This window comes from Platalea leucorodia (assembly GCF_965183815.1).
Source record: "Platalea leucorodia genome assembly, chromosome: 6".
Classification (NCBI taxonomy): Eukaryota; Metazoa; Chordata; class Aves; order Pelecaniformes; family Threskiornithidae; genus Platalea; species Platalea leucorodia.
Window position 1 is genome coordinate 37,148,355 of NC_138828.1, and position 15,053 is coordinate 37,163,407.

Genomic DNA, 15,053 nt, shown 5'->3' on the forward strand with positions numbered 1-15,053 from the left:
AAACCTGAATATCAAACTTGATCTACATATCGAGTGCTGTAATTGTATCTTAAAAACAATTTTTTAAATTTGGATATAAAAAAAACTTTTAAAGAAGCCCAAAGAAGCTTACTTTATGTACACTTTGTACATGATAAATGTAATACCAGATAGTAAACTTACTAGAATGCTATTTAAGTTAAAACGGTGTTGCACCACAGTATTTCCCTAGTTGGAAACAGCTAAAAATCCTGCTTGTATTTGCTCTCAGAGCATTCATGAAGCATGACTACATACACTGTCACAGAAGACTAAAATTTTCTTATTTGACTTCAAGACACTAGTATGACTGTCTAGAAAAAGTAGTGCAAAACATTGATAGTCAAAACACGTTGATGTCTTTGCTGTGCCTTTAGGATAGAAAACATTCTCTCCCATGTGCAGGGAGTACACAGAGAGGCAACACGCTTCATGGTGTTTTTAAAACCTGAACAAAGTTCTTGGGAAATATCCCAGACTTTCCTTGTATCTCTCCGCTCATCCAGTCCTCGTCTACAGATTCCAGCTCTGTTATTGTATCACCTGCCTGTAAGAGAAGGAGCAACATGAGCCAGTACAGCTTATCGTGCAATGTTAATGCATGCATAGCTGATGTTATTGAGAAGCAATTAATATCAATCAAATAGAGGTAGGATGTGGCCAGTCTCTTCTGTTGGTTACATCTCTTTCAAGATTGTTTGTGAAAACGAGCTGAAGCTTCTCTTAGGGTAAATATTTGCCTATGCTGAAAAATCTCTGCCTTCCAGAAGGAAAAAATAGCACTGCTGGATAACTTTGTGCATTGCTTAAGCTCTCCAGGTAGGTAGGTACATTGGAGAGCCGGCTCACAGGCCTGCTGCCTTACTTGTTATTTGTGTGTGTTTCCCTGCACTGTCATGAGGGTTTCTTTTCTTCAACTGCTTCAAAGCTTTTTAGAATTTAGCTCTAATATTTTCCAGCACTTGGAAACTTTCATCTAGAAACCTTCCTTTCCCAAAAAGGAAAGCAATCATTTAAGTAGCTCAGTGCAGCCCTTTAAAATAAACTGCAGCTCCTGTATTTGATCCTTGTTCCTGTTTTCATCGTCCCATACCACACCCTTCCCCTGAAGGACTGTCGTGGCCCTGGCCTTTCTTCCAGTACCTCTGTTTCCCTTCTCTGCTTTAAAGAATAATCCATCCTTTCAGCATTGCAAGCTGCTAATGCTGAAGCTAATTATTTTGCTAGCTTTAGAAGGAGAAAATAGTGTGTTCCAGCTGATAAACACAATGTGGGGCCTGCTGTGAAAGTCTGCTGTTTCTTGGAAATTTGCTTTTGAGGACACAGTTACCTAAATCATGACTTTGAATCTACAAGGGCACGCTGTTTCTTGTTCATGCCTCTTAATATTACCTGGGCATCCAGCAAGTATTTCATTTCGCCCCTTGCTCCCATGGCAACTATGTATAGGGCTGCCAGTCTTCTAGGTGTTGCTGTACTAGGTGTCCCTTAGAGGCATTGCTGCTGTAGCACTGGCACTCTTACTACTATCCTCCTTCTCACTGCTGTCTTTCTAGTTAAAAAAAGAGGCTCCCTTGACCATATCAACTGATCAAGAACTGAATGTACTGCAAAATGAGGTTGGTTTGTCTTGTCATGTTTAGTGGATCAGAGAAGTCAGAGGAATTCTGCAATTCCTGACCTCTTGTCAATGTCTTCAGTGAAAATTTCACCAATATGAAACAGAACTGGTAAGGGCAAAAATTTTTTTAGAGGCCATCTACCAAATGTGTTAATATCTATGCCTATTCTATGTGCTTTGTTCTTTCCTGTTCAAAGCCTATTTTCACTGTGGATAAATCCTGTTTTTTAGTATTCTTTAGGAGTGTAAGACCTTTTAGAAATTTGGGCTAAGAAGAGAGGTACTTACTTTGAAGGAAAGCTCATCTTCATTTTCTCCATGAAAATCATAAAGAGCTTTGGCTTTTCCTTTCTTCCCTCCTAGAGACTGTGACAGCTCTACCCTGGCTGCAGAACATGGACAAGACAAGTCATTTGGATTGGAGTGAAATAAATCTCTGTTTCTGGAGAAGTTCCCAGTCATTCTTGTGTTTTCTCCCCACTAGTGTGCTATAGGGTGTCCAGATGTTATTACTACTGCTACTTAGCAAATTCACTGGCCTAATGGAATAAAAATATCTACTGACACCAGTTCATTTTACAGCACTAACACATTCTCACAGTTCTGCTTCTAAGAGGACTAAATTTAAAGTTCACCTACTTCAAATTTCCAATGGCAATATCTAATGAAAGCTATCTTTTCTTCTCTGTACTCGGAGATGAAGCGGCACTACGTACGTGCTGTTTGCCAGTTAGGTGGAATTTATTTCCTGTCAACTTTCACTCATGGCTTTCCTTGCAAAAACTATGGGAGAAAAAAAGTGATTTTCTGTGTCCTCTGTGAAGGTTTTGACTGCATTCAAACAGAAGCTTGATGAGAGCAAGCAGCGTTCATTCCTTGCTTCGCTAAGGGCATTACAATAGTTCTGTGCCAAGATGCAGCAGTTGTAGTTACTTACAGCTCTGCCAGCTCTTTGGCTGTGCTGCAGTGTTTCTCTTCAGCTGAAGGAGAACCTGGCTCCCCCCCATCATTTGTACCCATGAATTCCTACTAAAGGCAGCTCAATGGTCCTGTTTTGCCACACTTTAAACTGACCCGGAATCTGTATCACCTCCCAGATTACTTACTGACTACAGCATTATATTGCCATTATTAGAGAGGGTGGTTCAAGGCTTAGTTTAGCTTTAGAATACTAAGGACGGTGGTGGTGTGTGGCTTGCTAATGCAATGGAATAGTTGGGTTCTCCCAGAACTCTGTCATGACTGTCACAAGCCAAGGAATAATGAATTGCCATCTAGTAGGAGCACCATACCTGAGCAGGTCTGAACAAAAACTGCTGGGAAAATGCCTTCCTTTTCATTCAGTCTTCCTTTATACCACTCTGAATCTACTTGCTCCAGTATTTGGATGTAGTCTCCCTTTTTAAAGGATAAATCATCTTTGGTTTCTGCTGTAAAATCATGAAGGGCTTCACACCACTCTACTGAGCGTCTGTTGTTCTATTCAAGTGAACAGAAGAAATGCATTAATTTTAGAAACGTTAATGGAGGCCATAAGCTGATGGATACTGGTGAAAGCAGCTGTACAGAACACGGGCGTCCTGACTTTCTCTCATACAATAGTGTCACTGCAGATGTAGACTAGAATGGCATTTCAGCAATTACCACAGAATTTCATCTAGGCTCAGACACATTCCTTTTTATCACTGGTGGCAGGGGACAGGATTAATAAATTCAAAATTAGACCACTGCAGCAATACTTAAAATAGAGCTAACAAGAATTTGTTTAAGCACAAAGGATAAAAATTTACTTATGTTAATTTGCCAGAAGCTATGAATTCAATCAGTTTAGGCCAACTGTCAGAATTCAAGATGTGACCATGCAGCATTGTGTGCTGTGGGAGCTGTATTACATTCAGGTTTAAAGTTGTGCAGCTAATCTGACATTATCACAGAAAGTCTATGTAAATATATGAAACCGCTATGTAAATTCTGTCCCTCACCTATAACATTTTGTTACCTGAGGAAGGGCAGAAGTAACCTCCACCTTGTTCTTCGGTGCTGCTCCTGGACCTACATAAGTAAAGGACAACTTAGAATAGCAGCAATGACTATTCAAAATGTTACTAATGATAGAGATTTTAGATATTCAAAGTGATTATTAAGAATAACGTCTTAAGAAGTCCTACTATTCCTTTTGATTTTTCTTATCTGTCTTTTCTCCCTTTTTACCTCCTTCCCACATTCATTGTCCTTTCGGACTTTTCTCCTATATGCTGCCTATATACATGCAGCACAAAACCATGTTCTTGAAGATTTTTGCAAACGGATTCATACCTGTTCCAGGAAGATCTTCAATTACTTCCACAAAGTTCAAGGGGAAAATTCCAGATGTGCCTCTGAGCTCTCCTTTGGCCCACTCTTCATTTACATATTCTTTAAGGATAATAGTTTCACCTTCTGAAAAACTGAGCTCATCTTTCTGATCTCCAATATATTCAAATCGTGCTACGCATCTTGGGCCTCTGCACAAACAAAAGAGAAACTTACTTTGCTTATTTATCATTATTGTCCACTTAATAGTAAGGCAGCATTGTGCAAAATATGGATTGATATCTTTAATTAAAATGAAAGAATGCACTGAAGATAGAACAGGTGGAAAATTGTGGTCTAACCCTGGTTCTTATTTCTGCTTTCTGAGGGGGATGAGTATGGAGTCTGGAGGAGCTGGACACAGCTTCTGCATCCCAGTTCCTGGCTGTTAGAGTATTTTGTATAAGACCCTATTTCTCTTCCAAACAACGCCAAAAATATCACTTTGTTTCTGGGCTACCTGTCCCATTTTATATTTTTGCCCATATCCCAAGTAAGTGTCCTGATAGGCTTTTGTTAAGAGTTTGATGTTTTTTTGAGCTAGTATCCAATTTAGATGCAGTCAAACGTGGGTGGGGGGTGGGTGTTGTGTATTTGTCCCAAATCCCAAAGACATGGAGGTTTCATAGCTTGTTCAGCTACTTTGACAAACTTTATTCTGTAAAATCTATCGCAGGCATGAGGAAATAAATTATCTGTTGACGAAAGAAACATCAGTGCATCTGATAAATTTTACATAAGTTGGTATAATACTGAAAAAACAAATTTTTTTTTTTTTACACACTTAAATAGATTTAACGATTTAATAAACTATTAAATTTAAGAAATTACTCTAAGAAGATTTTTAATTTATCAGAAATACTACGCTGGAAAAAAGTGATAATAGGCTTTAATTCTTTCTATAGCATACAAACTGTAAGAAGCTTGATTCCCACCCCTGTCCCCCACTCATATCTTTGCAAAAGCTTCAGGACAGAGCTAGCACTTTCTGTTTCTTTCTTAGTTGCAGAAGCAGCTTTTAAAAATAAAGTTTCAGTTAAGACAAGCCAAGCTCCATCTGAAGAACAAACCAAACAATCCCATTGATACTAGTTCCTGCCTCTGCCTGAGTTTGCTTTAATTGCTGCAATGAATGGTTATGAAATCCAATAAATCATAATTGAGAAAAAATAGCAGGAAAAGTTGTTCCTTGCCCACAAATTTTAGTACAAGTTGTTTGCAAATCAGAAATGAAAGTGCTTGAAGTACATATGATAATTTGATCCGGGGAACTTTAGATTCACCTCTATAGTTATACACTTTAAGGTTAGATAGATTTCTCTACTTAAAGTACAGCTATATTCTGTCCCATTTTATCTTGTTCTTTCAAATGAGTAGGAGCCCTACCATGTTACATCTTATGAGGATACTGGAAGACAGTAACAAGGCCAGGAGCAAAGAGGAGAGTGCAACGCTGCTGAAGTTAATCAGATTGGTTCACAGTTTCTGTAACCAATTTTCATGAAAAATTATGGGAAATGCTCTTCGAATACAACTTGTCAGAGGAAGGGAAGTGAGTGAAGGGGACTATATCTATATAAACATTTATTACAAAGAGAAAGTGATCTACTGCTTTTTTTGAAGCCATGAAGTGAGTTTTTAGGCTTTTTTTACCTGAATATGACTCTTATTAAAACATCATAAACTTTCAGTTTTGAGAGCTTAATTTTTAAAATATATTTTGGTGAAGAAACTGTTAACCATATTAACCTCAGCGCAGATAACACCTGATTCAAAGTTATCTTTCTTTTTACTTCCTAGTAAATCAACATAAGAAAGAAAATAAGATTTATCTGACTCACTTAACACATTGTGATGAACAGGGTATTTTTTTCCTGTTGCCTTCTTCTGGAACATCAATCTAATAAGACAACAAAATAAGTACAATCTTCCATTTCAATCTCATGGCAACATAACTACAATAAACTTGGAACTGGTTAAAATAATCTATTTTTCCACTAAGCATCAGCTCCAATTATGACCTCCATGTGATGCTCTACAGTTGCTGGCATGCTATGATATATGACAATATTAATGTAGATTTTGGTTTTATATGCCTGATTTCTCATTTTTCAATCTCATGCAAACAAGGAGTGCTATTTAATGTTTTCTGTTATGAAGCTGGTTTACTGTTTCTATTTGTGCCATGACTGATTGACAGAATATGGGACTGGATGCTACTGTGTGTTGTTGCATTTAGCTCCCAACTTTCAATTGGTAATTGCTCTCCATTATTTACTAGCACGATATATCACAATAGACAAAATTATTGTTTACACGTATCCTTTCTGAGCTCTGGTAGCCAGCTGTCCTCCAAACAAAAACACATCTCTCAAATCTCACTCGAATTGGAGAAATATAATTTAGAAAAATCAATACACAGATATATAAACAGACAGCATTCAAGTTCTTTACCATAAGACGACTTCAATTGTATTTTTGGTGTGACATGAAGGATGATCTGTGAGGTGTATAGGAGTACAAGCCTAGAGACCCTGGCGAGGAGCTTTGGGTTACAGCTCACTATTGCATGAGCCAGTTCCCATAAAAATAAACAAGAATGTTTCATTAGCTTATGTGAAGGACTGGAGGAAATTATGCCGCCTTTTACGACAAATAATCTTTGCAGTGCTCTTGCTAGAGGAGCTGGTATCTGTGGTGCTCTGAAGGTTCTCTGGGAAGTAATAACCACGTATTATTGTTAGGTGTTCAGACCTAAGCTACTACCCAGCTCAATATTGTAAAACACACTATAGCATATTGTACAGAGACCTTGTATCAAGATCAAATCTGACCTGAATGAACAGAAGAATTCACTCAGCAAATTAGCCTCATGTACTGCACTTTTTTTTTTATTTTGCTGAAACAAAATATTTTTGCACTCAAAGAGTAACCACGTTTTACAACTAAAATAGAAACATGAAACACATCTTCCCTAACTTTTATAAAGTTGTATCTGTCTGTATTAATGCTGAATTTGACCCCAAATACTCATTCCACTGCTTTAACATAAGATCTCTCTATTAGTCATGAGTAGTAATGAGAGCTTTTGAATTAAATTGTTGGTCTGTGCAGAAGCAGCTCATCAATTTATCTAACAAATCTTTCTCATGAAAGCGAATCAAGCATGGTTCCATTATTATAACCCTGAGTTTAATTTTTGTTCCTCAGCACTTCTTGAATCTTAAATTTTTTTCTCCAATAACACCATTACAAACTAAACAGACACCCTATACTCTCTGATGGTTACCAAATACTTGGTATTGTCCACGTATCATAGAATCATAGAATCATTAAGGTTGGAAAAGACCCTTAAGATCATCGAGTCCAACCGTTAACCTATCACTGCCAAGTCCATCACTATACCATGTCCTCGAGCACCACGTCTATCCATCCTTTAAATACCTCCAGGGAGGTAGCAGCAGTGTTCATCTCTGCCAGCTGCCCTGGCTCTATACAGACACTTACTGTCTTCAATGCCCAGCCATACACCTTCACTGCATCCTGGTGTCAGTTTAGCATTCCTCCGTGTCCATGCGGCTGGTGTGGGTAGCCCAACAGCCCTTTCTACTGTCACAAAATGGACTTCAATCTGAGACTCAGGCTTGCAATAGATTTGACCCAGCTTTTGATGCAGTGAATCTCTTATAAAGATGAGGCACTCAGTTAATTGCTATTGGGCTCCAAAACAGCACCTGTCTCTTGCCTGCCGTTTACTGTCAAGTGTCACATTCAGCAACAGGATTGCTTTAAGCTGCTCATTTACAACAACACAATCTCCTTGCACTGTGCCAGCACAACCATTTCTGCAGCCACTTAGTAAGCCACTTAGGCAAATTGATCCAGCTGGAAAAAAAATATTCTAGGAAGCAAAAAACCATGTTTCATTGGGCCCAACTGCTGCCCTGACCTCGTTCACTACATGGCTATAAAAGTGGTTTTAGCACATGGATTCCAGCACAGTTCAAAGGACAAGAAAATGAGAGAAGCTGGGAGGTTGAGGGGAGACACAGAAAGCAACCATCTTACTGAGTGTTGATTCTTACATGCAGCTGTGAAAAATAGTCTGCTCTGTAGACCCTGAGAAACCACCCAGGTTAACGAAGAGAATCTGGTGAGAGCCATGATTTTCTCACTTGGCTTCAAATTAACAGCAAAATAATCCCCATAACACAAGTTGGTCGTGCCAAATCAAGCATCTTTCTAATACCATACAAAAGTTGATATGTCTTCTGTGCTGCCAGAGGGAAAAGAGATTATCTAAATACAGAATGGAGTTAAACACAGAGCAGCTATAGTAAAATAGAACCAGAAAACAAATGCAATAGGATCTTATGTAGCAATATATACAAAGCCTACATACAACTACTTTAACGAAGCTGGCAGGAAATATCCCTGTGCGATTTCCACGTTTTCCTCTGTACCACTCGGTATCGATTTTCTCCAAAAGACAAACAGTGTCTCCAGAATGAAGGTCCAAGTCATCAGCATGCTCTGTAAGACAGCATAATTTCCGTTAACAGTAGTTGTCACACTCACTGATTTTCTCTAAGTAAAACCTTCTTAATATAAATACCACAGACAAAACCAGAATGAGTTTTCAGAAAGTCTTAATTATACTTGATAAACCAGTTAGCTTTAACTAAAAGACTGGCCCAACTATAGTTAAACCCATGGATTTGAACAACTCTACATGCAGACCTTGCAGGCTGAGCTTCCTCATCATGTTTTAAGCTCCAATTCCTAAGAAAATTCTCATTTGAAAGTCTTGCAGTAAAACAAGCTTCCAGAATATTCACATTTACTTACCTGCAGGAAAATCATGCAGGACTACAGCATGAGGTGCACTTGTGTCAGAAACTTTTGGAGGGTGGTTTGAATCCTGACAACAACAAATAAATCCAAGTAGATTACAAATCGTGGAAGATAGTAACAGAGATTGTCTGTTACATACTCTGAAAGTAATTTTCTGACTTTGGACACAATGCTGTTCTGGTATCAGAGGAGGAGGCCACCTTTGGAGGCAACAGTTAGTATCGGTCACACAGCTATGGGTCTGAATTCTGTATGGCTTTCACCAGCATAAACTAGAATGCATTTCACCAAAATCTACTTTTGAGCCAGTAAAAGGAAGGGAAGGCATGTAACTTTTCCCAGTATAGAGAAAGCCTCAGCTATCTCTGTGGGTCAGAAATCTGGAGCATTGATAGCGACTCTCATTGCAAGGGATGTGGCCAAATTTTGCACTACTGCTGGGTCCTGTGTGCCGCCAGTTACCCTTCCTTGCTCAGAGAGAACACCCCAGCCCGTCTCCCCAGCACACTCAGCAGGGGCAGTACATCTGCTGACTGCCAAGCCTTGCAGAGGGGCGAGCAAGCCACTAGGCCTTTGCTTACAGGAAGACAACACTGAGGGGAAACGACAATTTTGTTGTGGGATCTTTATAAAGAGAAATTATATTCAAAATGCTGAGCCGCCTTCTCTATCCCACCAACTGGGAATTTTTAGACTATACTGATCACAATCACTGTGTGTGAATTACATTCAAAGTAATTTCATTGTGTACGAAAAACCCACCCAAAAAAGCCTAACATGGACAAAGATAAGGCTAGAATAATATGAATTACAACAGATAACAGATTGCGTAGAAATCTATTTCAGCCATGTAGGTTTCTGATAATAATCAAAAAGGCTGCTCATAGCTATAATTTATACTAGCTATTTAATAGTAATACAGTCATGCCCTAAAACCAGGTTAGGATCTGTAGAAGCAGAGAGAGGAAAGTATGTGGAAGTCCGTATGCCAAAGCCAATTCACTGATATATCACGTACAGAATTTCATAAAACTACTCGCTTATCTTTTGCCCACTTTTCAGATACTCAGCCAAGGGAGTCATTATCTTCCTATGAGACAGAGAAACTTTACCAGTTTCCTCTCCCTTCTGGCACTCCAAGTAATTACTGTTGCTCTGCTCCATAAGCAGAATGTCCCTGTGCTACAAGGCAAATCACCATTATTGGGTTTTGTTTTGGTGGTTGTTCTGTTTTTATTAAAGAAGCACAAGGATTTAATAAACCACTATTACATTTCTCAAGTGTAACCTTTAAAGCCTAAAGCACTCGACACTTTAACGCAACAGGAGTCTTGCTCATTAAATATTTATCAGCAGAAAAAAATGCCTTACCTTACAGGACAGTTCTCCAGTGTTCCTGGGAAGACAATCTTCCTTGGCAACTCCAGGAGGCACAGGTAGCTTGAATAGAAACAGAGGCAAATGGAAAAGTTTGCTCCACTTCAAAGCACCTGAAATACCCACTGCAAGTGGGAACTGCCACTTCGAGAAACCCAGGTGGTGTCATCTGCTTTAAAAGTGCATTAGCCACCTAACTGGTGTCATACCATACGGTACATAATGTTCAGCAACACACTGACACAGAAATGTACTCATTTGTCATGGAGGGCACCGGAAAAACAACCTGGGAGGAAAATTTCGTTGACAGTAACACCTGAGGGTAGGGAATTACTAGTGATCTGCTACTGAAAAAAATCTCATCTACAAAATATATGTCACACATTTCTTATGTAAATAGGTGTGGCTACACCAGAGGAAGCAACATGCTTCCCTTATCTCAAAGCTGTTCCTACTATCAACTTAGATACGTCTTTCTCTCTCTTTCTTGCTCCTTTGCTCCACCAAGGATCTAAATGCAAAAGTGAAGATCAAAATGGTGGCAACAGAAAGCTTCCACTTCATGCTGAATGTTGATGCTGTTCATGATACGGTTGTGTGGGTGCTTTTTTTGACAACAGCACTTTTTCAAGCAGTCACCAGCTCTGATCACTGACCAGTTTCAAGTATCTGAGGAAAGGCTCTCTCCTTTTTATCTGTAATGTTGATCCCTTTATATTTAATATTCCCTAACAACACAGGCAATACCAAAAAGAAACATTTTTGTAATGAAAAGGTATGGCATCAATAGGATGAAAATGTAAGATAAGTGATGTTACATTTCTCACTCTTTGCAGGCTTGATTAAGCAAGGTAAACGACTTTTAAAGTTCTAATGCTCCTCAATTTTCTTAAGCATTTTGACATATACAGGGAAAACCAATATACAAATGCAATTATTTAGCATCATTTTAGGTGCTGTAATAGAATTCAGAACTGGTGACTGTAAAAAGAACCCCCAAAACCCAAAAGCTATGCATTGAAGATAGATATCTATATATATCTATATAGATATATAGATATATAAAACATATATACACAAAAATACACACACATATATCTATACTTTGCAAGTATATATTGTTTTCTCCAGTATTACCTTACAGTACTTATTATTTATCCATTAGCATTTTCTAAGGAAGATTATGCTGATAGATGCACTTTGAAAGCCACATCATAGTAACCTACCTTACTACGTTTTTCACTACTATTTTAACCAGCACTGTTTTATAAACAAGTCTCAGAATATCTCAACTCTCACCACGTATTTACTGTAGAGAGGATGACCCGGTTTAGGTCTAGGAGGTAATGCTGGGTCTGGATTTTTAAAGACTTGACTTTTTGCTCTCTTGGGTCCCAATTTGAACTTGCTGGGTTTTTTATCAGGAGTGATGACAGAAGTAGATCGCGAAAGAGCATCCTTCTGGGAGGAGGTCTTGGCTGCAGAGAGTTTTGGTGGAGGTGGCCTTTTAGGAACACCTTTAGGTGGAGGAGGTCGAGCAGGTATAATTTTTCCATCCACAGGCCTAAAAATTGGGCAAACGATCAGAGAAATATGCATATTAATAAGCCTGCCATCTCATCCTCCACCACAGCCCTAGCTATAGATTATGCAGTAAGGAAACATGACTCATGACGACCTGGGCTGTAGAGTGTGTAGTATCTATCTGAAGCTCTCCAGAAATACAAGAACTCTTCAGATACTGGGTCTGAATGACCAAGTCTTTAGACAGATCCTTTGACTACATATTTCCAAGTCTGCTCACCACTTTCACTTATCAACAGCTTGCCAGCTTTCTCAGGAGCCCCCTCTATAAGCAGGACTTCTTTCAGCCATCCACCTTTAGAAAGCTTTGTCTGAAGCTGCCTGAGGATGTAGTTGCTCTTCTTTAGGGAAAGTCTTGAGAAGCTCTGCTGACCTAGCTGGTCTTCAAGTATCAGCCTAGCTTATTCCCTGGGATCTCACTTACCTGAAATGACTTTTGGGCCTCTGCTGAAACTCATGACATAGACACCACTTTGCACAATGGCATCAATAGCAGAATTTACCATTTTTATGCAACAGGTGTCTACTGCAGAAAGAAAACACCGGTGAAAATACTCGACTTTTCTAGCAACGCTGGAGGTACCACACTCTCATTAGGGTACCAGTAGTTTAGAAACCAAAATCAAAGACTAGTAAGTGACAGCAGTAATTTTTAAAAGAAATAAAATATCTAAAAAAAATCCCCCTTACTAAGCATTGATTAAAAAAAAGCTGCCTATACAGCACACACGAGCCATGATTTTTAGAATCAAAGAGTGTGGCCAAATCAATAATTTGCTAATTTAAAAATCACCTCTGTTATAAACAAGCATTATGTACATAAAACTTTGGCTTCCTGTTATTGAGAACCCTGGCACTAACACTATTCCACAAATACAGTACTGTTTGATTGGTATTGGGAAATCTTTGGTCAGTTACTGCAAGTTTCTGCTACAACTGTCTCTCTTTTTTTCATATAGTGTAATTCAGCATAATTATTTGCTCGCGTGAATTCCTCAAGGATCTGTAAAAATTATCAACAGCAACAAATGCGCATTAGTGGATCTTTGGAGTATCCTTCTGGCATATTTTGTGAGTGTCATCCACCACTTGAGAAGATATTAATGCTCTACTAATGCTCCTGGTAAGAGTTCTCTATTACTATTTGAATATGGATTATTTTTTAAATTAAAAAAAAAAAAAAATTCCACTTCTGTTCAACTTCCACCTCTCCCCTTTCTTGGCCTCATCCTAAACTAAGCATTTTTAGTATTGACAAAAGGGGAAATTCCAAGTTAGACTGCATTAAATCTGGAAATAAACAAACAGGCAACTCAACTAAACAAGAAAACCCTAACAAGCAATTCAGAGAATTATTACTGCTTACTTTAAAAAAAAAAAAAAAAAAAAAAAATCCATTTCAGCAGAAGAGTGAAGGGACAAAATGTTTGTCACAGTTCCAGAGACCCTGGGGAGAATCAGAAATGCTCTTACACTAAACAGAATGGGGGAAAGTAACAAGGCCATAAGGAGCAATAATGAGGTGTTTCCTTGAGGGTACAACCATGTTCTTTCCCATTAATGAACACTTGGTAGCCTAAGTTTAATAACTGAAAGATTCTCTTGTCCAGACACAACAGAGCAAACTCTTGTGTTTAAACCCACAGATTTACAGTGCAGATGCTGAGATAGCCGCAGTGGGCTAGCTAGCCAATGCCTTATCTCCCCCCGGTTTGTCTCTGGCATTTAGTGAACCTGAATTTAAGGATGCTCCTGCTACTTTTGCCTCTGCAGACCTTCTTTCTTGTTGGTTCAAAAGAATAAAAAAACCCCAAGTATATCATTGATTCTGCAGCTCCCCAGGGGTTTTAGGTCTGAAGTGAACTGTATAAACTAGCTAGTGCTTCTGGGAAGGTGCTGGCCCAGCATCTGCCCTTTCCAGGGTGGCAGCATCTGCCACCTCCATTCCTTCAGCACTCAAACCCGGCCACAAGTGCAAATGCTATTGATCAAAAGGTCAGCAACATGCAGGATGTTCTACGTTCAGCTGTGGGTGACAAGGTTAAAGATGCAGAAAGGAATGACTGTCAGCAGCCACTGTACATTAGCTGAAGAGCCAAACAGCTGTCCTCCTATAATCTCCCTGCTCATACAAATAATGTACAAACAAGTATTAATCAGCTAGCAACTTGGTCCTGCCTATTTATTAGTGAGCACGCTACCTACCCAAGCCTATTGAGTTAGGACTAGAGTTGGTAGTGTCTACACTGAGACTAACTAGGCAAACTGGCTCAGAAACACCACTTTTAAGTGAGTCACGGAAGAATTGTGCTTACCTTGGGGGTAGTACAGGTTCTAGCTGAGGCACTCCACCCTGTTCTGAATGATCCAACTCCTACAAAGATTCAGAAGAAAAAAGGCATTTCTTTAATTCTAAGAAACAAAAGTGATCTTTTTTAAATGATGCATTTCTTATACTAAATTATATCCTACAGGCAGGAAAAACAAGAGTTTCTGGAAATCTGGGAATAAAGTAGTAAGTATTCTATCATTTTAAAGTCTTGTTGGACATAGAGGGAGATGTAAATAACCTGGCTGACTACCTGAATCACAGCTTAAACTGTGCATTAGGTACGACCCAGCCCTCTTTTCCTACTACATGGGAGTCAGGGCTTAAGAGCCAAATTCAGGAGAGTCATACAAATGTACAATTTCGCTGTCCACAGGATTCCAACTGCCACAGTTACATTGTCAATTTTGATTTAACTTTGACAGGTGAAACACTTTGAACAGGTTTAAAGCAGAAAACATGACATTGATGCAACTCACACAGGACAGCGTCTCTTGCAAATAACATTACTTCTCATTAAAGAAGGCATCTAAGTATGTTTCCTAGAGATCTAAAAGATAAACCCTGGTGAATCTTGCTTTGGCAGATTAAGGCATCACTCCTCCCAGCTGCCCATCCTGACCCTGCCAGAGATTACTACCCTGTAGCAGAGTCAGCAGAGGGGAACATGGGCCATGTCTGAAGGCCTTGGACCACAGTAATGGATTAACAAGTTACCATCCTTTCTGCCTCCTGCTGTTCATTTTCATCCCAGTGCCAGAGAGTACTGCCAGTTCTGCTGAACAAGCACAGCTGCTTGGGACAGCGTGGTAAATCAGAGTGCTGAATCTGGGTTCAAAAGTACCCTTTTTGAACCAGTAATTTTAAATAGCTCTGAACAGTCTTGTTTACTTAGTTAGGGATACATGTGCTTGAAAT

General features: G+C 39.1%; 1 protein-coding gene across 1 annotated transcript in view; it reads right to left on the reverse strand.

Moving 5' to 3' along the window:
* Positions 1 to 283: 283 nt before the first annotated feature.
* The window catches only part of SH3D19 (SH3 domain containing 19), an 82,964-nt gene continuing 68,194 nt past the window's right edge, over positions 284 to 15,053 (reverse strand). The window contains exons 10-20 of the mRNA XM_082316035.1: positions 14,122 to 14,180; positions 11,522 to 11,786; positions 10,217 to 10,285; positions 8,840 to 8,912; positions 8,394 to 8,524; positions 5,833 to 5,891; positions 3,956 to 4,143; positions 3,639 to 3,691; positions 2,932 to 3,118; positions 1,928 to 2,025; positions 284 to 565 (exon numbers count right to left, since the gene is read on the reverse strand). Of these exons, the coding sequence (XP_082172161.1) occupies positions 449 to 565; positions 1,928 to 2,025; positions 2,932 to 3,118; positions 3,639 to 3,691; positions 3,956 to 4,143; positions 5,833 to 5,891; positions 8,394 to 8,524; positions 8,840 to 8,912; positions 10,217 to 10,285; positions 11,522 to 11,786; positions 14,122 to 14,180 (1,299 nt within the window). The 3' untranslated portion in view covers positions 284 to 448. The remainder of the gene's footprint in view (positions 566 to 1,927; positions 2,026 to 2,931; positions 3,119 to 3,638; positions 3,692 to 3,955; positions 4,144 to 5,832; positions 5,892 to 8,393; positions 8,525 to 8,839; positions 8,913 to 10,216; positions 10,286 to 11,521; positions 11,787 to 14,121; positions 14,181 to 15,053) is intronic.